At 42.4% G+C, this 25,465-nt stretch overlaps 1 protein-coding gene and 1 long non-coding RNA gene across 2 annotated transcripts in view; both read left to right on the top strand.

The window, feature by feature from the left end:
• The window catches only part of LOC134794984 (uncharacterized), a 46,871-nt gene that overhangs the window by 9,780 nt on the left and 11,626 nt on the right, over window positions 1–25,465 (top strand). The window lies entirely within an intron of this gene.
• LOC134794972 (uncharacterized) overlaps window positions 1–25,465 on the top strand; it is a 33,962-nt gene that overhangs the window by 3,133 nt on the left and 5,364 nt on the right. The window contains exons 2-6 of the mRNA XM_063766845.1: window positions 4,880–4,948; window positions 8,983–9,122; window positions 16,695–16,860; window positions 21,746–21,876; window positions 25,028–25,165. Of these exons, the coding sequence (XP_063622915.1) occupies window positions 4,889–4,948; window positions 8,983–9,122; window positions 16,695–16,860; window positions 21,746–21,876; window positions 25,028–25,165 (635 nt within the window). The 5' untranslated portion in view covers window positions 4,880–4,888. The remainder of the gene's footprint in view (window positions 1–4,879; window positions 4,949–8,982; window positions 9,123–16,694; window positions 16,861–21,745; window positions 21,877–25,027; window positions 25,166–25,465) is intronic.

Here is a 25,465-nt window from a genome sequence, read left to right as displayed (position 1 = left end):
TATAGCTCTGACACCCCACTCTGGACGGCCGGTTAAGGCGAGCCAGAGGTGAGAGTCCTGCGGCCCCTGCTCAGTGTTCACTCCAGCCGGCCAATGAAGGTAAGCCGGAGAGAGGGACCTGACCGACTCTCGGGGGTATGGGACCCAAGGGATGTCACTACCCATTCAGCTTGCCACAAGCTGCCCTGGGGGCTCATTATTATTATTATTATAGCCTTTTCTTCCATAGCCATTTTAGTTTATCTATGTATTTTTGAACTAGTTGTTTTATTTATTTATATGGATCCCTCTCTGGGTGAAGGCCTCCTCCAGTTTTTTTTTAATCAATTAATTAATCATTATCCTGTCCTAATATTGGTCACACTGTGTGAAAAAATGTCATTTAGTTGCTTAATAAGAACTTGAGCATAAACATAATTTCAAAATGTTACAGAAAAGTTTCCACAACTACTTCATAATTTAAAGATCTAAGAAAGTCTTTGCCGCTCTAGGCTCCAGGCCCTGTAGCCGCCCCTGTCTCAGCATCCATCATATTGATTACATTTTGAGTTATTTCTTGTTATCATCAGAGAATTTTTTGTCACAATTTGCCGCCCCTAAATATCTTGCCGCCCTAGGCCCAGGCCTAATGGGCCTTAGGGCAAATCCGCCAATTTGTCAATAAAATCTCTGGTATAGTACTTTACATAGTTAACGGCTCCACCTCCACCATAGCTGTACTGCCTTATACATTTAACTGGTCAAGTGATTTACCTAAATTAAACTGGTTGGATGATTGCGGTAAGTATGTTGAATATTTCATCATGAACATCACACTTAGCTTTCATATCCTCTCGGTGGAAGGATATTATTCATCATCATCATCATCTCAGCCATAAGACGTCCACTGCTGAACATAGGCCTCCCCTTGGACCTCCATACGTACCGGTTGGAAGCGACCCGCATCCAGTGTCTTCCGGCGGCCTTAACAAGGTCGTCTGTCCATCTTGTGGGTGGACGTCCTACGCTGCGCTTGCTAGTCCGTGGTCTCCACTCGAGCGTGCAATGTGGCCTGCCCATTGCCACTTCAGCTTGCTAATCCGGTGGGCTATGTCGGTGACTTTAGTTCGTCTACGGATCTCCTCATTTCTGATTCGATCACGTAGAGAAACTCCGAGCATAGCCCTCTCCATAGCTCGCTGAGCGACTTTGAGTTTTGAGATGAGGCCGATAGTGAAAGACCACGTTTCGGAGCCGTAAGTCATCACTGGTAACACACATTGATTAAAGACTTTCGTCTTGAGGCACTGAGGTATGTCGGACGAAAAGACATTACGTAGTTTCCCGAACGCTGCCCAACAGAGTTGGATTCGGCGGTTGACCTCTATCTCGAAGTTGGACCTACCTAATTGGACTACCTGTCCTAGGTATATGTACGAGTCAACAACTTCGAGTACCGAGTTCCCAACAGAGACGAGAGGGATGGGCACAACATTGGCATTTGACATAAGTTTCGTCTTGTCCATGTTCATTTTCAAGCCCACCCGTTATGAAACTCGGTTGAGGTCATCGAGCATCATGCTGAGTTCCTCCGTCGACTTTGCCATGACCACGATATCGTCGGCAAACCGAAGGTGAGTGATGTATTCGCCGTTGATATTGATGCCAAGTCCTTGCCATTCCAGGAGCTTGAAGGCGTCTTCCATTACGGCAGTAAACAGTTTCGGAGAGATAACGTCTCCTTGCCTTACGCCTCTTCGCAATGGAATCGCCTTCGTGCTCTGCTCCTGTACTCGGACCGACATGGTGGCGTTACTGTACAAACACTTCAACGCTTCAATGTACCGATAGTCAATATGGCATCGCAGAAGAGACTCAAGCACCGCCCATGTTTCCACCGAATCGAAGGCTTTCTCATAGTCCACGAACGCTAAGCATAATGGCAAGTTATACTCTTCGGTCTTCTGTATAACTTGCCGCAGCATATGGATGTGGTCTATGGTACTATAGCCTTTTCGGAAACCGGCTTGTTCGGGAGGCTGGAAGTCATCAAGTCTGTGTTCGAGACGGTTCGTGATGACCCTTGAAAACAGCTTATAGACATGGCTCAGAAGCGTGATGGGTCTGTAGTTCTTCAATAGGCTGTTATCACCTTTTTTGAAGAACAACACCACCACGCCTCTATTCCATGTTTCAGGCGTTATGCCCTCGGACAAGACGGAATTAAAGAGCTTCTGGAGGACTTTAAGTACCGGTGTTCCACCCGCTCTCAGAAGCTCTGAAGTGATTCCGTCTTTGCCCAGCGCCTTGTTGTTCTTAAGCTGCTTCAGGGCCATCCTAATCTCGTACAGACTGATGTCCGGGATATCTTCGGTATAATGTCGGGACAGCTTGGCGCTTAGATCTCCTACCAAGCTGTCAACGGGCTTTGCGATCGAAGTGTATAACTGTCCATAGAACCTCTCGATCTCGCCTAAAACCTCAGCTTTGCTCGACGCTATGCTGCCATCTTCCCGTTTCAGCTTTGTCAGCTGGCTTTGCCCAATAGACTTGTCCTTTGCGAACACTTTAGAGCCTTGGTTTCGCTCAATAGTCTCTTTAATACGGTTAGTATTAAAGAGACGCAGATCATGTCGCAAGGACTTAGATATACGTCTATTGAGCTGCCTATATACTTCGCGTCATCGGGAGACTGCAACTGTAGCGAGCGTCGTTCAGCCATGAGGTTTAAGGTTTGCTCGGTCAATTTCTGAGGTAGGATATTATTGATAATAGAAAATACATGAAGCAAATACATCCTCTTGGCGGGAGATTATTTTCGATTGTTAATGGAAAATTCATGAAGCATTTTTAACCTCGTAAGTCCCCGCGTACAAGTACAGTCGCCTTTAGATATAACTGAGTGAACTTGGTGCTCAAAAACTTACATTCGCGTGATATAGGATGGTGAGCAATTTCCGTCGCCCGTGGACACATGCAGCACTAGAGGTTACTTTACCTTCTTAAGTCAGTCCGATTATCATTCATTACCTAACAAGTGCTATAATATAATGAAAAAGCACGCGTGTCTAACATTTCGGATTATGAGCCTAAAAGCGGCTCAATAACTTCCACTTTACGAGCAAATGTGTTGAACATTTTCTATGAAAACTGGCAACACTTACCTATTTTGTTATTTTGAATCATAGGCCTCGTAATTCTGAGATGAAATAAAAAGTAAATTATACACTGTTTTCTGAAAGTCGCGATCTACTTTATTAGATAAATATCACATGCACATTTTCCTACTCTCCCAACTACAACTACAGAGTTGCATCTTTCAGTGTCATATAAGTACAGTCAGCAGCAGAAGCTGCTAAGCGGGCGAGGTGTTCAAAATTACCTTGACACGCTCTTATTCTCTTAACAATAAAGTCGCATCAAGATCATTTTGAACACCTCGCCCGCTTAGCAACTTCTGCTGCTGACTGTACCATCGTTAACTGACTTATTATATACCTTATTACAAACACGTAAGGTTCACCGATACTCAGTTAAGAGTGCTAACTGCTGCATGTATAATACTTAGGTAGGTATAGGTATTCCGTTGATATGCTCCATTCATTAGTTGGTCAAAGTCCAAGGCGAAGATATACGCAGATAAAAGTCACTTTCAGAAAGAAAATGAACTTTTGTGTAACAAAATCGGGGATATTTTTAAGAAGGTCTATAAAAGAGCGGGTCAAAATTGTAATTTTTGCGTCCCGTACCTCAATAGTACATTGTGCAACATGGGGCGTAAGTTGAATATTGCAAACGAGAGTAAGTTAAATCGCGACGGATTGCCGGAGCGATTTATAGACTCGAGTTTGCAATATTATTACGCCCCGAGTTACACACAATGTTATTCATCACACTTGCGATTCAAAAATTAAGTATAAAGACAAAAAACTGTTAATTATGGCACTAGAAACTTCATAACTCCCTAGGGAGAACGCTTTTTCTATAACTCCCCCTAAACCTGCGTGCAATTCCACATTTACTGAGCGAGTGTGATGAAAAAGGAATAAAAACCCCTTGTAGCTTGTAGGATTACTCGTGTGTCTATCTGCCTGTCTGAAATTAAACAAACATTTTTGTTGTCTGTGTATCTTACTCGTTTCTATCGCCATCTATTGAACGAGAGTTGATTTATGATATTAATCTTCATAAATAAATTGCGTTTCTGTAGACCAGTGTTTTTCAAACTTTTTCATGACGCGAACCCCTTAGTATGAACAAAATGTTTCGCTTATGTATTGTTTTAAGGCTGGCAGAGGCTTCGCGACCCCCTGGGTTTGAAAAACACTGCTGTAGACTATCCGAGAGGTCAACGAACTTTTGTAACCATTTGCTCAATTTATATGCAAGCAATCGTAACCCTCATTATTGTGAGTGCCCTTTTCTAAGTCAAAGAATATTAATTAGTTTGTGTAATTAGTCATATCATTACTTGATTAGGTGTAGGTATAATTGAACTAGACTACCAATTTAATTCCTAGGCCAGAACCATGTCGTAATGAATCAATTTGTATCTTTTACGACAACGCTTGTAGTGTGATGAATGTTATCATGTCATGTATCTATTTAGTAGTTAAAGCGACAAGGTTGTGTATAGGTACTGGCTTAGGAATAAATCGGTTGACAGTACCTAGTTTAGCGAAAAGGATCCACCCTAAAAAAAATCGATAGCGTAATCCACTGAATCCAGCGGAGTGGAGAAGAAATGTGGATTACAACCAATGCTATTGGTTGTTCCTCGTCTCCACTAGTCTCCACTAGTCTCCGCCTCAGTGGAAACGCAGCCTTAGGCTTCGTTTAGCTACTTCTGCTGCGGACTGTACGTCAAACAATTTTATTATAGATGTTATATTTGTTACAGAACGCAAACATGGTTGTACTGAGGAAACTCGTGCCGCTGGCGAACAATGGACTGAGGAGCAAAGGCAATGTAAGTATATTATTATACAGGGTGGAAAGGCACGACGATCCTTTCCGGAAATGGGAGATAGTTTAGCCTAAGCTCTATATTTTCTCCATAGAAACTATGTTAATATGGGCAACCGTTTCTAAATTATGACCTTTTAAACGTCCACGCAAAAAACTACTTTGTTCTAACCCTAACAGGTGACAGGGTCAATGAACTTACTTGTAAACAATCAGTATTCGACAGGAAATTATGCTAATTTGTTGCCATCTAACCATTTTTAGGTCTGCTTACAGCACGGTAAGAATCATTGCAGGATTTTCGCTTTCTTAGTGGTTCCACTTGTTCAATACTTGAATGAAATAGTTATGTTATTCCTTAATATTAATAATACTAACCACAACATTGTTTACAACGACAGTTCAAATGGTGACATTGACAACCACTCAAAAGTACGCAATCGTCTTATAAATATCTCTGGTTTCCTTGACTGATAAAAAGGTTTTAGTTTCTTAACACGTTTCACAAAATTATTTTCGAATAATTGGAAACTATTTAAAATAATAAAAAATTACATGTAGGTTGTGTTAGTTGCACCAAATGAACTTGCAAAAATGAAATACTAAGAATAAATCAAGAATAAATACTTCTTCAATACCAAACTAACAAACCTTCTTGCGTGGTAGGAAATAGACAAGACGTCTGATGTTTGAAATTAAATTTTCATTGAACTATACTTATTGAATGTCATATTCTTCAAATAAAAATGTTAGATGCTCGTGGCTATTTAAATTTGTGGGGCTGTGTAAAAGATATGGTGTACCAAACCAAACGGAATGTGAAACTGCGGACGAAATGAGACAAAGGCTAATTGGTGCTTTCTGCGGAGGATAAATGACGAAGAGCATACACTATATCGCATGTGCATCGACATACTCGGGTACGGGCTGCGGCGGCGTTGTAATACACGGAGGTACATTTGAACACCGTATGTGAAAAGAAGATAGTATTAAATATTGGAAAAAAGTAATTATCTAAGAAAGTAATAAAATTGTTTGTAATATTTTTGCATGCATTTGATTTATTTGACATTTATGCGTCATTCATACATCATTGCGATACTGTCAACGATCGGAAAAAAGTGTAAAGTCCCGAGCTTTCCCGACGGAGATCCTTAATCTAGCCGTCATGTGCACATGCTATAGGGTTATCACCACAGTTAAAAAGTAGTATTTTTGCAATTTTTATTTTTTACTCAATTAACGATTCTTACCATTACCAATAGTCTCTGTATCACTTAAACGACCTAATACTTCCGGGAAGGATCGTCGTGCCTTTCCACCCTGTATATTTATGATATATGTCGTAGTCAGATCGTATAATCCGCCGTATTACATTACGGCTAGCCGTTTTCCAAAACGGGCGTTTTGAAATGCGGCGGGTCGACGATTAGCCGGATTGTCATTGCGATACGTTCTTCAATAAGGCGGCCTACGTTTAGCCGCATCGTACTACTATTTAGATTGTAGAGTGACCAGTTCTTTCGGTCGCCTACTTAACCGGAGTTTGACAATGTTTGCAATTTAATTTATTTTTACCATGGTCCCACCGCACTACATGTGTTTCTTTTCCAAAACAGTTCCTTCACAACTTAAATAGACGGAGCAGACGGACAGATTTGATGGACACCCCAGCGTTTTTCATAGTTTGTTGTTGTTATGTCAGGCAGCGCCACGAGTGTTAAAAATGGGAACTAAAAACTGTCAAAGCGGCGGCTAATGACTCACTGTATTACATTACGGCTAGCCGTGTTGAAGAACGTATGGCGCCGAATACATTCCGGCGGATTCTCATTCCGCCGCATTCAATCCGGCTAATCGTTAAACCGCCGCATTTCAAAACGCCCCTGTTTTTGAAAACGGCTAGCCGTAATGTAATACGGCGGATTATACGATCCGACTGCGACATATATATTATATAGCCTTTTATTTCCACAAATTTACATTTTTCATTTCAAATTCTTTAATAACTATTATTCTTTTAATTTTTTGTGGTCCCTGTTTGGGTAAAGGCCTGTAAGTATATGCCTGGTGGCAATTAACTAAATTTCAACTTTCGATGTGCATGGTAGGCCCCCTCTGAAAGACAAAAGGGTCATCATACATAAAGTTAGGAGAATCAAAAGCTAATTTTTACGCTGCACGTTTACAAGCGGGATAATTTTTTTCAGTACTTGAGAAAAACTTGATATAGGTATACAATGTACCCGGGTCGTCAACTTTGTTGTTTTGTCCATAGAAGTGACCCTTTTCTGAAATGTGTCTGACCCAAAAACAATGCACTTCCATCACGTGACTTCTAAATGATCACACGTGAATATTCATGTGACATAATAGCATAGTTTTGGAGGGGTGTTCACCCGCGCCCGCGTCTCGGTCAGGCGCCCGGCGCGTGTTCAAACCGGTGTATCATTCATTTCGCACGTGAGCGGACGCTCTCTGCAGTTTTTCGCTATTTGCAAACATTCATGAACATAGTGCAGTCGACGTCAAAAACATATTTACATATCTACGGATCTCAGTTATGTAAAAACTTCAAAATACCATATACGCCAAAATTCAACTGTGTCGAGTCCATGGTTATGGTAATATGGTGACTCCAAGATATTTTCATTTCATACCCACAGGTACTGACTGCCCTAAGCAATTTACAAACGCATAGATGCGTATTGCATATATTTAGGCATTTCGTGCGCATTAAACATAAACACTAAAACTATTTCCGTACTATTGCGTGTCCGTCCTATTCCAATATGTATGCTAACCTTGCGGTTGAGCATTAAATCCTTAAAACTAAGTGAAGACCTTACTTATTGCTGGGGCGCGACAACCCGAAGTGGATTGGCCTCCGACACCAAAGACCCGCCATTCTTCTCTGTCCAAAGCCGTTTCTGTCCAATCGACGGTGCCGAGTTCGCTAAGGTATTTTTGCACTTTGACTCTCCAGCGGTACGCAGGACTTCGACTTCGGCCATTTGGAAGCGTACGTAGACCTATAACCTAAATACCAGGCAGTACCGATATTCTTAATCGGATATCAGAGGCTCTACCGCGAAAAACGAAAATCGAAATGTAGGTATTTACCTGCCACTAACGCTGGAATATACAAGAGCGATCGACAGGCAGATCACGATTTAGATTTTCTTCTTTTGCGGTAGACCCTCTGACATGTGGCCATCGTCCACTCTGTTACCTGACAATTCGAAACTTTATTGCAAAGACATAAGTCTACCCACCTTTTAAGTAACAAGTAGTTGCAGTTATGGTAGGAATAGGAATAGGTATGTTTAAAAGCCCCGCTAATTCCTAATAACCGGTTAATACTGATGCGAGCAATAATCGCTTACGTGCGGAAGATTAACGTTTATCTTTACTTAAGGCCACTGTTCTATAAATAAAACTTTCCGAAAGTATCTTTGATTGATCATAATTCTGAAGAGTCATAACCGATTTAGACGGATTTTTTATACAACTTCAATGGCAAATAAGACTGCAGCCCGCATGATGGTAAAAGTTACCGTAGCCTATTGACGCCTGTAACTCCAGAGGCTTGAAGCTTAAGGATTTAGAGGGAAAAAATGCATGTATGTTTTTCGACTTGCATGGTTCCTATTCGAGACGAAGCACTAATATTAGTAGTACATATATTAAAGAACGATTGTAGTGTCTTTCTTCGTGACCAATCCGGTCTTGAGGGCCTATATTTAATTAGTTATACTGGGCATTTTCCGCAAGTCGACAACCATTGTGCATATTTTGCGTGAAAACCGAGGTATAGCAGCCTCCCCAGCTCCTCCATGAAACCTAGCAATGTCTTCAGGTTGCTAACTGCCTCCTCCAGTGTGCACGGAGTCCCTAGGTATTGGTGCTGAGGGCCTACCGCCAACATCAAAAATCGAAAGTCGTTATCAGCCCCGACCCCACGTAGGTGGGATAAGGGAAGGAGGAAGAAGATGACTGTTTTGGTATATGTGGTAACGATGTTTGTATGTCCACCAGCCGTTCCGGCCGCTGCTCTCGTGCGCCCCCGTGGCCATGGTGGGCTGGGACCGCGGCGCGCACTCCCAGGACATCACCAAGAACATCCAGTACATCTCCAACGAGAAGATGAAGCTCACTGCCGACCCTAACACTATGAAGTAAGTTCCAAACCGTCATCATCATTAACTTAAAGAGTTATTCTCACGTCGGTGGAGTATCTTCCAGCTTTCCCTATCTTGCGCCAGCTCTTTACTTTTTGATACGACACCGTATATTCCAAACCGTACTCACGTACACATACTTATCTCTCATTGATAAAACTAGGTCGTGGAATAAGTCAACATCAACAAATACTGCTTTAGTGTTTGATAACTAAGTTAGTACACTAGTTAGGGTTCCGTACCCAAAGGGTAAAAACGGGACCCTATTACTAAGACTCCGCTGTCCGTCCGTCCGTCCGTCTGTCAGGCTGTATCTCATGAACCGTGATAGCTAATAGGCAGTTGAAATTTTCACAGATTATGTATTTCTGTTGCCGCTATAACAACAAATACTAAAAACAGAATAAAATAAAGATTTAAGCGGGGCTCCCATACAACAAACGTGATTTTTGACCGAAGTTAAGCAACGTCGGGCGGGGTCAGTACTTAGATGGGTGACCGTTTTTATAGATAATGGTACGGAACCCTTCGTGTGTGTGCGAGTCCGACTCGCACTTGGCCGGTTTTTTATACTCCCATAACCCATCATATCAATTAGGCATAATACTAGTGTATTTATGCCTGTTGATATGATGGGTCATATATGGGATGTAGTCCCAGGAACTTCACCAACAACATCCAGTAACATCTCCAACGAGAAGATGAAACTCACAGCCGACCCCTAACAGTTAACACTATGAAAATAAGTTAATATTTTAGTTTAGACCTTGCTCTCTGGTTCACGCCTCGCCCGAACAGCATGCCATTTTATAAGAATTTGGCTGGCGCCTATTGGGAACAACGAATCTTATACAAGAAAGGGACTTCACGTATGGAGAAGAGTCACGTGACTTTATTCTTTATTCTTTATTCAAACACTATGTATAAGTTTACAGCTCAAGCCAAGGCACTTATACTGTTAATTAGGTACATATATGTTGTCAGTATCAGTCAGTATCATAAAATTAGTAGGTACACTTATTGTATTACACACTTATCTTTATAATTGAACATACATATTATGTATTACTAAGTTACATAGAGATAAAAAAAAGAATCTGATATTAAATAACATAGGTAGAGTTTAAAAAAATCCTGATACTACGTTGTAGGGACGGCCACTTGTCTGCGAATATGTCTGCGTTTTGGACTGTAGCTATGAAGTTATTTAGTAATTCTATTGCTCGGTACGTGGGTGCGTTTGAACCGTGATAGGTGCGAACATTTGGATATGCAAAAAGGTTTCTGGCTCTACGTGCGCTACGCCCTACTGCAGCTATGTAGTTGTCTGGGGTAAAAATACGCATACGCTCCAGAACGGATGGGTTGTCAATACGATTTCTTAAAAGCAGACAATAGTGTAAGGCAAGCGTTTGCTTACGCCTTAGCTCGAGAGACTCTAACCCTACCATTCCCAATACAAAGGATGACGGAAATAAGTATGGGTAGTATCCGTAATACCTTTTGTAAAGATGTCTAGCAAATTTACGTTGGACGCGCTCGACCATTATGGTATATTTTGCTTCCCGAGGGTCCCATGCGATAGAATTGTACTCAAGCTTGCTGCGAACATAGGCATTATAAATAATTATTGCGATTTTAGGGTCACGAAATTCAGAAGTCGTTCTAATAATGAACCCTAAAATTTTGTAGGCACTTTTGCAAATATTTATAATGTGTGAGTGCATGTTTAGCTTAGTGTCGAGTGTTAACCCTAGATCCTTTATTTCTGTTACTCGGTCAAGGGGAATGTTAGTAAGAGTATATGTCTGGAGGATATAATCTACAGACCGGCTAAAACTTATTACTTTGCACTTAGATTCATTTAGGTACAAGCGGTTTGTTTTACTCCAGCTGTCAACCATGTTGATTGTTTGTTGGAGTACCGTACAGTCGGATGGATTTACGACCGGTTGAATTATTTTAAGATCATCCGCATAAAATAGTGATTCCACGCCTGATATATTACTTGGCAGATCATTGACCATGATTAAGAAAAGAGTAGGCCCCAGAGTGCTACCTTGACTAACCCCGGAACGAGTGTAATACCTTTCAGATTGGTAAGAATTTAATTGGACATATTGTGTGCGATTCCTGAGGTAGTCAGAGAAGAAAACAAGAAGTTGAGGGGTGAAACCTAAGGCTGACAGTTTGCATAGGAGAGTATCGTTGTCAACTAAGTCGAAAGCTTTCTTGAAGTCGAAATAAACAACATCAACTTGTCGTGCAGTATCCATTTGGCGCAAAACGCTATCAAAGAAGCAAATGTGGTTGGTAGTAGTGGATCGAGAAGCGCGGAATCCATGTTGACAATCTACTAATTTACGATTTATCTGATTAAGTAAGCAGTGGTTTAGAATGGTCTCAAACACTTTTCCAAACACGGACAATACAGCAATGGGCCTGAAGTTTGTGATATCGGAGGACTTACTTATCTTAGGAATTGGGGTCACTCTTGAGACCTTCCATTGGGATGGATATACGCCCAGCTTGAGTGATAGGTTGTATATGTGAAGTAACGAGTGTTCTAACAAGCATACACAGTCCTTGACTAGAAACGGGGGTATACCATCAGGCCCAGCTGACGACTTAGGTTTGAGTTTCCGAATAGCGGCTCTGATTTCTGAAATACTGATAGTTGGGATAGCAATCATAGATTCATTGTTGTTACCAGCCTCCAGTTCCGCTTTTTTGGGATCTAGTTGCGGAGCTTCAGGCTGGAATACGGAGCTGAAGAAGGACGCAAAAGCATCGACTGCTTCTTGATCAACGACTGTTTTACCTTTATATATGTATTCAGATATTATGTTTCTATTCTGTTGTTTACTTTTTACATATTTCCAAAATTCTTGAGGGTTTTTACTTATATTACATTCAATATCATGAAGATATTTTTTATAAGATTTGTTAATTAACTCCTTTACGAGAGACCTGTAGTATTTAAACATTTCGAGGTTAAATTGTAGGCCTAATGATTTAAATTTCTTTAAGTGATAGTATTTTAGTTCGATATATTTTTTGATTTCCGGTGTGTACCACGATGGATATGTATATACTTTAGTTTTGGGTAAACGTTTGGGCACAGTAACATTGAAAACGCCGTAGAGTTTTTTGTAAAAAACGTCTACCGCAGAATCAATGTTATTTGAATTAAGAACATCAGACCAGTCAATAGACTCTAGTTCTGTATACAAGGCAGGGAAATCAGCTTTAAAAAAATTCCATCCGGTCGGAGCATCACTATGTTCAACACTACGTGACGGTGAAGATAATGTGGTCCGTCTTGTCTGTCCTCTTGGCAGGGTGACAGTCACTCCTAAAGGTGGGTGATATGGATCTATTGGTATCAACGGCTCGACATCGCTACCCACGCACACGTCACTGAGACTAGTTAAAACTAAATCCAAAATGCCTCCATATTCGTTACAAATTTTGTTTAATTGCCTAAGTTTGCAAAATTCGGTGAAACAGTTAAATTGGTCAACTACAGTTTTTGTGCATGAGGAGAGGTTGAAATCGCCAATAATAATGGATTTTATGGTAGAAAATGTACAAATTGCATTCTCAATACACGTTAGTACGCGAAGATACTGATCTCTATTATAATTTGGCGGTAGGTATGCTACACATATAAGAATTTTATTATTTTTAATATGAAGTATAACAAATAATATCTCCATGTCTGGTGTCAAGCCATCAATTTGCATTACTAACTGAGGTTTGTAAATATCTTTCACTGCTAGTAGAACTCCTCCCCATCCCGCGTCGCCTGCTCTATCCTTACGGAACACGGTGTAGTTCGACGGGAAGAGCTCAGCATCTTGTATCGAGCTAGTTAGAAATGTTTCAGTGAGCGCAAATATGTCACAGGCACTTGCGAGGGCATTTCTATAAAAGAGCGAGGTTCGGCTACGTAGTCCCCTAACATTTTGGTATATTATTTGTATTCTAGTAAAGCGGTTTTTGTTATGTATTGTTTTTGTCTGCGTAATTTTGTCGAAAGGGCTGATTCCAAGGTTTGACACATACGTCTTTTGGCCAGTTATCAGGGATCATAATTCTATCTAACAGACTCGATGGCACAGTAAGCTTAAATGAAGCATATTGACCGCGGGATTTAAGACATTCAACTTTAAATGTGTCACAATCATAACCTGTAATAACTTTTAAATGATTTTTAACTACATCATCGGGGGTTCCCAACTTCACATAATATAGGTGAATTTGTCTCATCCATTCAGACGCTTGGAGTTGAGAAATGCAAGTGGTAGCACAGCCCCGTGTGATTCCCTTTAGTGACTTTCTATGGTCGTTAATTTCTGATAGGCCATTTTGGGTTGGATTTGTTTCGCGAGATGTTGATGGTGGTACCTTAAGCGGTGCGGCAGGAGTAGTAGACACTTGATTGTCTTTGTTTTTGTTAGGTTTGGAATCGTTGTTTGTTCTTGCCTTGGGACTGGAGCGAATAACGGGCTGGACTGGTAGTAGGATAGGAGAAGCTGGTGCTGTGGTGGTGGTTACAGCGGCGGCGGCAGCGGCGTAGGATGGATAAGTATTGGTAGTTGCGGTGGTGGTAGCAGAAGCGGCGACGGGAGCAGCAGGGGTGGAGGTGTAGGCAGGTGCAGATGTAGCGACGGGAGCAGCAGGGGTGGAGGTGTAGGCAGGTGCAGATGTAGCGACGGGAGCAGCAGGGGTGGAGGTGTAGGTAGGGGCAGATGTAGCGACGGGAGCAGCAGGGGTGGAGGTGTAGGTAGGGGCAGATGTAGCGACGGGACCGGCAGTTGCAATGGGAGCATTGTGCTCACTTAGTCCTGTAACATTGTTGTGTAGTACGGCAGTAATCTTATTAATAAGTGTCGGGATTAATTCATCTGACACCCTCTTGCAAATTTTATCTATTAGACGTTCATTAAATGATTCTTCAATTTCCTGGCGTACAATAGATCGAATACTTTCAAAGTAAAGAATGTCGTCGCGGAAAGTCTCATTGCAATACTGCACACTAGTATTTAGTACATTTGGAGACCGCTCTCGCCGTGTTGTGATGTTTCCAAACATGGAGTTATCTGCTTCGTAGATAGGAACAGAAGGAGCGTTGGAAGTACTGGGATTCGGTATAGGAGTAATTGACTTCTTGGTTTTATTAACGATATTCGTCTTTCCATAATTTTGGTTACAGTGACGGCATTTCCAGTTACTTTTATTTTCTATGGTCATAAGGGTAAACCGTTTAAAACTTACGCCCATTTCTTCTAGACAGTCTAGGCAGTACCTGGAGTGGCAGGAACAACAATCCAGAAAATTTCTGTGGGTCACCGTGCTACATTTACTACACAGAACCATTATCGAATAGTATTTTAGCAAATTTATAAATATATATCAAAGAAAATACGTATATAATGAAGTAAAATAATGAAAATAAATTTTATTGACGTTGACGTTTATGACACGTTCTTTCTTTCTTCTTTTGAAAAGATGTGTTACCCTATCCTCTTAAGATCGCAAGTGTTCCAAAGTTAGTGCAAATTTTTATAGCTGTTGACATGATGTGTGTTTTTAGGGTTCCGTACCCAAAGGGTAAAAACGGGACCCTATTACTAAGACTTCGCTGTCCGTCCGTCTGTCTGTCACCAGGCTGTATCTCATGAACCGTGATAGCTAGGCAGTTGATATTTTCACAGATTGCCGCTATAACAACAAATACTAAAAACAAAACAAAATAAATGTTTAAGTGGGGCTCCCATACAATAAACGTGATTTTTTGCCGTTTTTTTGGGTAATGGTACGGAACCCTTTGTGCGCGAGTCCGACTCGTACTTGGCCGGTTTATTTTATTTATATTCAAGATCAAATACTGTTTTGTTTTAATATTGTATTAGTTAACACAGAAAATTAAATCTGAGAAAGCTCACAAGGAGCAATTAATATAGGTCATTTTGTATTGATATTTTACATACAAAGTAATCTGTTTGCTGCAAACATTGTAAAGATTGCAACATGATCCTATTGTCGTCCAATATCAGCACATGTGATAGTCATCAGATTTTATCAGTAGTTTTGATTATTGTTTCCGTCCTGAATGAAACGTATTTCCAGTCGTGGAAAATGACGCGTAGACTCATCATTATACCTCTATTGTTGTAGGAATACCTACTTTATTAAATACCTTGTCTAGTTTTTAATGACTATTTGGCCACAATAGTGTCTCATTTAAATAAAGTGAAACTTAAATAGTAAATATGTAGAGTTTGCTCTATTTTTAACCGTTGGGGTGAATAGGTGAATTAGGATTAAAGTGATTCTTATGCGAAAGAAAATTTCATTTTTTTCGACGCCGTGTGCTGGGCTATTACCTCGAAAATCAGAGTTCGCAAATAGCGGGCATCTTTCTATGTCAAACTAATTACGCCTGCATTGGAGTAAAAGAGTAAGATCCCCGCAATTTGCGAACTTCGGTGTTCGCTGTAGGCCCCCTGCTCTTTGTTTTTACTTCCTTCGCCATCACGCATTACCTAGTTGTTACTATAGTTACGATGACGGCCATATTATATCCATCATATCAGTTATGATAATGACTAAGAAAATGCATTCGTGTTAAAATGTATGTGACATGCAAATACATATTAATAAAACACGGCCGTCACATTAACAATATTAACATTAGATAACCCACGCGCGCACTTCTGTATGCACATTGTTTATAGTTACTTAGTGCACATATCAGCATCATACAAATTAGTTAGGCCAATTTTGAACCATATCACCTCACCATAAGGTCTAGCGATAATGGCATTAATGACCTCGACTGTGCATTGATGATAACGACTACATTCTGACGTCTCGCTTTAACTTATGTAATTCTGGTAAGATACTAGGCTGTCTCGTTCTAACGCGTGATATGCATTAGGTAAATGTGGTAGGGTTTTTAATTGTTTCAAATGGATGTTTGTACAAGACCTGACAATTATGAGCAAAGGTGTAAAGCCGCATATTAAGAGTATTTATATGCTATCTTGACATTCTAATTGTGTAAACATTTGTAATGACAGGCATAGGTAGGTGTCTACATATTTATAACACTTAACTGATTTTAAAATACGCCGTAAACAAAATTAAAGCTATTTACTTATAATCACAGATATTTACACGTCACACTAACTCGACCACTTAAACTTGTAAATCTTGTGTTTTACACTTAAATAGGGGGCTTCTGTGCTATGTGATAGATTTATATGGATTTATACCGATTTCCGTAAGGTTAGATAGGGTAAAAGAAACATTGGGGCAAGAGAAATACTTGTAGGGAATCCTAGCTCATACTGTTACTCTTGTCCCGCATGACCTTACCCTTTTACAGATTACAGATTGTATAGAAATTTTAGACATAAGGTATGTATACCTTATTATATACCTTACGCTAATAGCATTCATTGGAATTTGGCACAGATAACAATATATCAAGAAATATTAACCAACTTGGAGTTAAATGTTGATGTGTATATTTAAGTTAACCAATATTTGTGTCGTCAGACTCGACAAGCAGATCAACCGTCCCCTCTGCGTGATGGTCAACTGGCTCCTCGCACGCCAGAAGCACGTCATGAAATACGCCACTCTGTACCTGGAGCAAGGGTTTGACGTGCTCAGCGTGTCGTGCACGCCGTGGCAGCTCATGTGGCCTGTCAAGGGGTCGCAGGTACGTTGTACTGACAATAAATACGCCACTCTGTACATGGAGCAAGGGTTTGACGTGCTCAGCGTGTCGTGCACGCCGTGGCAGCTCATGTGGCCTGTCAAGGGGTCGCAGGTACGTTGTACTGACAATAAATACGCCACTCTGTACCTGGAGCAAGGGTTTGACGTGCTCAGCGTGTCGTGCACGCCGTGGCAGCTCATGTGGCCTGTCAAGGGGTCGCAGGTACGTTGTACTGACAATAAATACGCCACTCTGTACCTGGAGCAAGGGTTTGACGTGCTCAGCGTGTCGTGCACGCCGTGGCAGCTCATGTGGCCTGTCAAGGGGTCGCAGGTACGTTGTACTGACAATAAATACGCCACTCTGTACATGGAGCAAGGGTTTGACGTGCTCAGCGTGTTTTGCACGCCGTGGCAGCTCATGTGGCCTGTCAAGGGGTCGCAGGTACGTTGTACTGACAATAAAAAACGCCACTCTGTACCTGGAGCAAGGGTTTGACGTGCTCAGCGTGTCGTGCACGCCGTGGCAGCTCATGTGGCCTGTCAAGGGGTCGCAGGTACGTTGTACTGACAATAAATACGCCACTCTATACCTGGAGCAAGGGTTTGACGTGCTCAGCGTGTCGTGCACGCCGTGGCAGCTCATGTGGCCTGTCAAGGGGTCGCAGGTACGTTGTACTGACAATAAATACGCCACTCTGTACCTGGAGCAAGGGTTTGACGTGCTCAGCGTGTCGTACACGCCGTGGCAGCTCATGTGGCCTGTCAAGGGGTCGCAGGTACGTTGTACTGACATCAAATACGCCACTCTGTACCTGGAGCAAGGGTTTGACGTGCTCAACGTGTCGTGCACGCCGTGGCAGCTCATGTGGCCTGTCAAGGGGTCGCAGGTACGTTGTACTGACATCAAATACGCCACTCTGTACCTGGAGCAAGGGTTTGACGTGCTCAGCGTGTCGTACACGCCGTGGCAGCGTGGCCTGTTAAGGGGTCGCAGATATATTCATATTTAACAAACTTGTCTCTTTATCTAAGAAAAACTATATGTCTTGGTCAGATCGAGTTATATCTATCAACATCAGCTTGTCTATTTTTCTAAGATGGCATCAAAATGACGCCCATTTGTGGCGGTAACTAATATTGCGTCTACTTCGCTGGCCAGAACATGTCTAAAGGGTTTTGTTACAATCGTCACAATTTAAGAGCTTCTCTTTTGGCGCTTGTGGCACTTACTTCTCTATGATAGAAATCTATCACATGGTAAGATAGAGATAAATCTATCAATATAAGCTTGTCTGTTTCTCTAAGATAGCATCAAAATGGCGTCCATTTTTTGGCGATAATAACAATATGTCGACGTCGCTCGCCAGGACGCGCGTTTTGTTATAATCGTCACAATTTAATAGCTTTTCGCACGTCAAAAGCACGTCATGAAATACGCCACTCTATACTCGGAGCAAGGTTAAATTAAAATACACAATTTGAGTAAGAATTCATGTGCTGAAGTCATGCACGTTCATTTCATTATGTTCTATATTCCTATACTCTGTATCTTTAGGTATTAATTTTATTAAAATCTACCCTCAAATGGCTCCTTAAGCTAGTTGAGGGTAGATGAAAACATTACACGATCAAATCATGTAGGTTAAAGTCAGGTCGTTCAGTGACTGAACCATGCTTTTTTGTAATTGGTCGGTTAACCTATAAATGTTATAACTACCCGAAAATTTACAAATTGTTTATTTTATTTTACTTTTATTTAAATACCACCTAAAGATACAGACTTGAGTATTCCGTATTGATATTGTATTTGGAACTTCAATTAACACCAAATCTTTGCTTACACGTTCGTGGTCGTTTCTCCGGGCGCGATTTTTTGCCAGACCTTTTTATGGTTTAGCAAAAAGTCAAGTACATACACTCTGTCAGTTCAAGAAACTATGGTGATATAAAAAAAACGTACAAGTCTCAGGCCGCCTCCTGTACATGATACGAGTAGATAATAATGTTATATTACAAATTTACATGGTGACTTCGAAATTCCGAACATGTGAAAAAAAATCAGGGAAATATTTTGCATTTTTCGATAAAGTGTCTAAAGTATAAAGTAACTAAACTTAACGGTCTAAAGTAAGATGATTGACTATTATAACACGACGCATTGATAAACTTTACTGCGATTTGTTTGGTCCACCGACCAGTACAGGATCACCGCAAAAGTACAGAATGTGATATTCACAAGAAGTTTATTGACCTGATTCTGGCTTTATGCCCAAATGGAACATATTTTAGATTATATCTTTGTGCAAAGTCATACTGAATCTTTTAGTCACCTTTGTTTTTATTTCTAAGAACTTCTTGATAATCTTTTATCATACAATACAATACTTTTTATTGTACACATCACATACTCCTTCTTACATGAGGAAGAGACAAACGTATAAGTTGTTTCTAAATTTATTAACATACAATAATAAACAGCAATTATATTTCCTTTACAACTCATTAATTATTTAAATTTATTTATACATTTGACTATTTTCTTTATAAACTTCTTATAACTAAAAAAATATAGTTTAGCGCACATAGAACGACTGAATGGAAAATTCCAGGCCTAAAATACCTTTACGTAGTCTAGAAATAGACTAGACTATTGAATATAAATTGAACACTAACCAACCAATAAAACTATGACGAGCGATTCTGACTTTGGTATATTATGAAACGTTTTTGTACGTCGAAATTTGCTTCTTGAACTATACCTGTTTTAAGTACTTATTTATTTATTTATTTTATTTATTTATTACTCAAATAAGTGACACAGCATTACAGTAAAAACTAAGGCACTGTGAAACTACAAAATAAGAATACAAGAAAACAACAACAAAACTACAAATAAAAACCAAACACAAATTAAACATTAAATTTGGGCGACGACGTAACAGCGTGGCTCCGTTGCGTCGTCTGACTTGGTGTAGGGTTCGGCAGGTTGCCCCGGAATCTCCGAAACACCACACCCTTCGGCCAGAAGTCCGCGCTTGCGATGGTGTCCTGCAGCGGCCGCGGCACGCGCACCACAAATGAACTGAAGTGCACATAGTGACGCGACTGTAGCTGGTGCACCCTCAGCGTGTAGCCAGTCTTCCGGCGGACGTACTCCACCACCTCGTCGGCCCCGGCGGAGTAATGCAGGCGAGACACGTAGAGCGCCTTACTCGGTGTCGCAATTCGTAAACCAGAATTAACCGGTTCCGCAGTGCCACACAGAGTCTTACGGGGCGCCCTGCGCACCTTGTTCTTCCTTTCCACCAGTGTGAATCCCTCCTTATCCACATTGGTGCGGGAGGACTTCTCCAAAAGGGGAGCCCGTGATTCACACGCCTTAGAAGGCGCGTTGACCCGGTTAGCTGCGACAGGCTGACCGGCGACGTCAGCATAAGCACGCTGACGTGACTTCGAGGGGACAGGAGACGGTCGCGCGCGCGGGGGGTGCGCGGGCGGTGCAGCGGCGCGTGCGACACATTGTACAGTGTCAGCAACACGTAAACTAACCGACTCGACTCCAGTGTCAGGTCGATAATCGCTCTTGAAATTTGAAACCGCCGACCGAGTTGGAGCATTCCGCAAACATGTGATTTCGTCGCGTAACTCGGCGATAGTGACTAGGCTAGCTTCAAACTTCATAATAACTTCGGCTAATCTTGTATTAAGGGCCACGATTTCCTTAAACAAGCTGCGAACGTCGACATTATCCGGGGCACACGACGGCAGGATTACACCCGTCGCCACAAACTCCGGAATCCGATCCTTGTTTTCCCTTAGGATTTTCATTATATCCTCGAGGGACTTCTTCCCGGCTTCATCCCCTCTCCGGTGAGGTACATAGCTGCCAACGATCCCAAGGGACTGGCATAGCACCTGCTTCGCTGCACAGATGTCTTCCACGGTGAAACTCGACGCACGCGAATTCATCTGGACAGCAGTCACCGCATCCATCGCTCCTTCCTGCACCAGCTTATTTTTTAGTTGCAGAAAGGCGAGGAACTCATTCACGATGGGTTGACTCTGTTCGGAGTCACTCATCGCGTCGATTTACCAGCGGCGGCCGAGCCGCGCTAATTTCGCAATTAAATAATTTAATTACACATCAATGCGTCTATGTCGCTGCGCGCATTGAACACGACTACTGATGTCCTGCGTTAATTTTGTCTGTTTGTTAGTTGTGTATCTGTCTATATTTTTGTGGCATTGTAGCTCCTAACCGATGAACCAATTTTAGTGCTAAATTTAAATCAAAAATCTGGACGGTCCAGTATAACTACTCGTACTGGGCGGAAATAAAGTTTAAAAAAATATTTTAGAGAATAAAATGTGTGGTACTAATTGTTACTTGTGAGGCTCTCATGTTTCCTACTTATCTTAAAACTAGACCACAGTGTAAAAAGTAATAGTGGACCGACGCCTTTGTTGTCTGCGTAAATGCCGACACCGCACAAGAACACAGTATGGTTGTCACAGACTTTTACACACCAACACAAACATACCAAACATTTCAAATAAGACACGCTAGCCCTGTAAGTAGCACCGAGCTACCAGTGGGGGCGCGTCCATAAAAGCCGATTCCCACCGGCTTGCCTGTTTTTGGAAATTTGAGCACAGTTGTAAAGGAAATATGTAAGCCAAATTAGCCACGGCTTGCCTATGGATATGTTTGACGCGCCGCCACTGCGAGCTACTAACAATGGCGATGTTTGCAGCTCGGGTGCGCGCGACCCACCCCTCGCACCCCGCTCGATTGCCCTGTCTAGACGGCTTCGTCGAATGACTGCATTGTTTTATAGACTGTGACTAGAACATAAGTTTAAAAAATGTGTTTTTCCTTGTAGTTGGTAGCGGGTGACCTGCTGAAATTCATCACCGCGAACGACTCCCACTCGACGCTGACGGTGCACGGGTTCTCCGTCGCGGGCTACATGTGGGGCGAGCTGTGCGTGCACGCCCTCAGGGACCCTAAAACGTAAGTCCTTACACATCTCTCTCTCTCTCTCATGTACAGTAAGGCCACGTGAACGACTCCCACTCGACGCTGACGGTGCACGGGTTCTCCGTCGCGGGCTACATGTGGGGCGAGCTGTGCGTGCACGCCCTCAGGGACCCTAAAACGTAAGTCCTTACACATCTCTCTCTCTCTCTCATGTACAGTAAGGCCACGTGAACGACTCCCACTCGACGCTGACGGTGCACGGGTTCTCCGTCGCGGGCTACATGTGGGGCGAGCTGTGCGTGCACGCCCTCAGGGACCCTAAAACGTAAGTCCTTACACATCTCTCTCTCTCTCTCTCATGTACAGTAAGGCCACGTGAACGACTCCCACTCGACGCTGACGGTGCACGGGTTCTCCGTCGCGGGCTACATGTGGGGCGAGCTGTGCGTGCACGCCCTCAGGGATCCTAAAACGTAAGTCCATACATATCTATCTCTCTCACATCTACAGTAAGGCCACGCCGTGAACAACTCCCACTCGACGCTGACGGTGCACGGGTTCTCCGTCGCGGGCTACATGTGGGGCGAGCTGTGCGTGCACGCCCTCAGGGATCCTAAAACGTAAGTCCTTACATATCTATCTCTCTCACATCTACAGTAAGGCCACGCCGTGAACGACTCCCACTCGACGCTGACGGTGCACGGGTTCTCCGTCGCGGGCTACATGTGGGGCGAGCTGTGCGTGCACGCCCTCAGGGATCCTAAAACGTAAGTCCATACATATCTATCTCTCTCACATCTACAGTAAGGCCACGCCGTGAACAACTCCCACTCGACGCTGACGGTGCACGGGTTCTCCGTCGCGGGCTACATGTGGGGCGAGCTGTGCGTGCACGCCCTCAGGGATCCTAAAACGTAAGTCCTTACATATCTATCTCTCTCACATCTACAGTAAGGCCACGCCGTGAACGACTCCCACTCGACGCTGACGGTGCACGGGTTCTCCGTCGCGGTCTACATGTGGGGCGAGCTGTGCGTGCACGCCCTCAGGGATCCTAAAACGTAAGTCCTTACATATCTATCTCTCTCACATCTACAGTAAGGTCACGCCGTGAACGACTCCCACTCGACGCTGACGGTGCACGGGTTCTCCGTCGCGGGCTACATGTGGGGCGAGCTGTGCGTGCACGCCCTCAGGGATCCTAAAACGTAAGTCCTTACATATCTATCTCTCTCACATCTACAGTAAGGCCACGCCGTGAACGACTCCCACTCGACGCTGACGGTGCACGGGTTCTCCGTGGCGGGCTACATGTGGGGCGAGCTGTGCGTGCACGCCCTCAGGGATCCTAAAACGTGAGTTCTGTTTCATGCGGTACTGTAACTTATACGTGGGTTAATCTATAATATACCACAGAATATATAATAGTACTAGGTACAGAAGGTTCACTCTAACAGAACGCGTCTATTACGAGAGATACAAGCGCAAGCGCGAGCAGGCGTCCGTTCCATAGCGGTGCGCGGCAAGCCGGCAACTACTACTGCTAGACACCAAAACTGGTGTGGCCGCATGTACTTGTAGCGACGCGACGAAATCGCGGAGTGAGCCACGCCTGAATATACCAACAGAACGGAGTGCACTTTACCAAGGTTCCAAGTAATTTGAATCATTTTTTAGGGTTCCGTACCCAAAGGGTAAAACGGGACCCTATTACTAAGACTTCGCTGTCCGTCCGTCCGTCCGTCCGTCCGTCCGTCTGTCACCAGGCTGTATCTCACGAACCGTGATAGCTAGACAGTTGAAATTTTCACAGATGATGTATTTCTGTTGCCGCTATAACAACAAATACTAAAAACAGAATAAAATAAAGATTTAAATGGGGCTCCCATACAACAAACGTGATTTTTGACCAAAGTTAAGCAACGTCGGGAGTGGTCAGTATTTGGATGGGTGACCGTTTTTTTTTTTTTGCTTTTTTTTTTTTTCATTATGGTACGGAACCCTTCGTGCGCGAATCCGACTCGCACTTGTTTGTAGTTTTATCTGAAGAATTAAGGTATAAAGAATTTAAACAAAAAAATACCAAAATACTCGGCTGTTAACCCCTCAACTTCCCAGGATCAAAATTTGTCTGCCAAAAACAAAAATTATAGTTTATTCTTTGCTGATTCGATAGTCGCCGTCAGATATGTATATCGAAGCGGCAAAGGTGATAATAGTGGCTTTGTTCAGATATTTGTGAACAAATTGGCTGCTCGGATATATCTGATGGCGACTACACGTGAAAAACGGGATCGCCTAAAGTTAAAAGGTCCATGAACCCTGTTATAAGACCTTCATGGACGTTGTGTCAAGGTCATTACCGATTTATGAATAGCATCGTCTGATGTGGTTTAATTTAGGCCCAAGGTCCATTGGACTACATCAACTGCAAACAGTAACGCGGCCAATAAGGAAGTGCATTGTATAACATGTTTGTAAACAACTTTGTTTACAATTGTCAGGAATTTAGCGGTTATTGTTTAGTGTTCTATTTTACAAGTTGACATTGTCCAAATAGTGGATTAAGTGTAGTGGGCACACAAATCACTTCAATGCCACATGATGGAGATATAGCATAACTCGCGGTTAAAGATGTAGTGCATAATTGTTTTCCATCGTCTTTTCTCGGAAACGTTCGCATTTGTCATGCTACTTCAGGCAACCTCAATACTTTTTGTACCGAGACAGACTGAAATAGCAAGACGCGTTCGAGCGTTGACGTGTAATGTATCCGTGCATATACGAAATAAATAAATATGAATATGAAATACGTTTCCGTGAAAATACGATGGAAAATAATTATGCACTACATCTGTACATACATACTAATTTAGTGTGAGAGTCCGACCGCTTATTTCAGTCGCTTTCGCATTTACAATCTGTACTCATATAAATAATATCCACATAAATAAGTTCTTAGGGGTAAATAAACATGTCTGTTTGCAGTAAAAAGTGGTATTGTAGTAATTCCGAATCGCCTCCGAACGTCGGATAATATCGAAAATCGCCGATATTTCCTTCACATCAAAGTCTATTTTTTTTCGAAATTACCCGACATTCCCGATTGATTCAAAATTTCCCGAACACACCTTTATTTCCAGCTATACTGTTGGCCCATGATTTTCTATTGTTATGTTTCTAGTTACCAACCCGTCCTGGACCGCATATCGTGCCAAGTGTGGGACTCGGCGGCGGACATCAGTGAGATCACCATCGGGGTGCCCAAGGCCGTGTTCCCCAAGAACCATATCATGCAGAAGACCCTCAGGACTTATATGGAGTACTTAACTTAACTTTGATACACTGAATATACTATTAGAATACCGGTTTCTTTGAGAAAGTTACTTAATTTAAGCTCAGGAATGCACCCTTGAAATTAACGGGCTTAAAAAAAATACCGTGTATCTTCTTCTTTTCTGCAGAGTATTTTTGATTATATGAAATATTGCTAACTGTAAAAAATTGTCCTTCAAAAATGTTAAGGGGCCCACAGATTACCAGTTTGTCGGACGATATCAGCCTGTTAGTTGTTCGGAGCTCTCAAATTTTGCGTTTAACTGACAGGCCGATATCGTCCGGC

This window comes from Cydia splendana, chromosome 11, assembly GCF_910591565.1.
Source record: "Cydia splendana chromosome 11, ilCydSple1.2, whole genome shotgun sequence".
NCBI classification, from domain to species: domain Eukaryota; kingdom Metazoa; phylum Arthropoda; class Insecta; order Lepidoptera; family Tortricidae; genus Cydia; species Cydia splendana.
The sequence above is the reverse complement of the archived record's forward strand: the minus strand, read 5'-3'. Positions and strand labels throughout refer to the sequence as shown.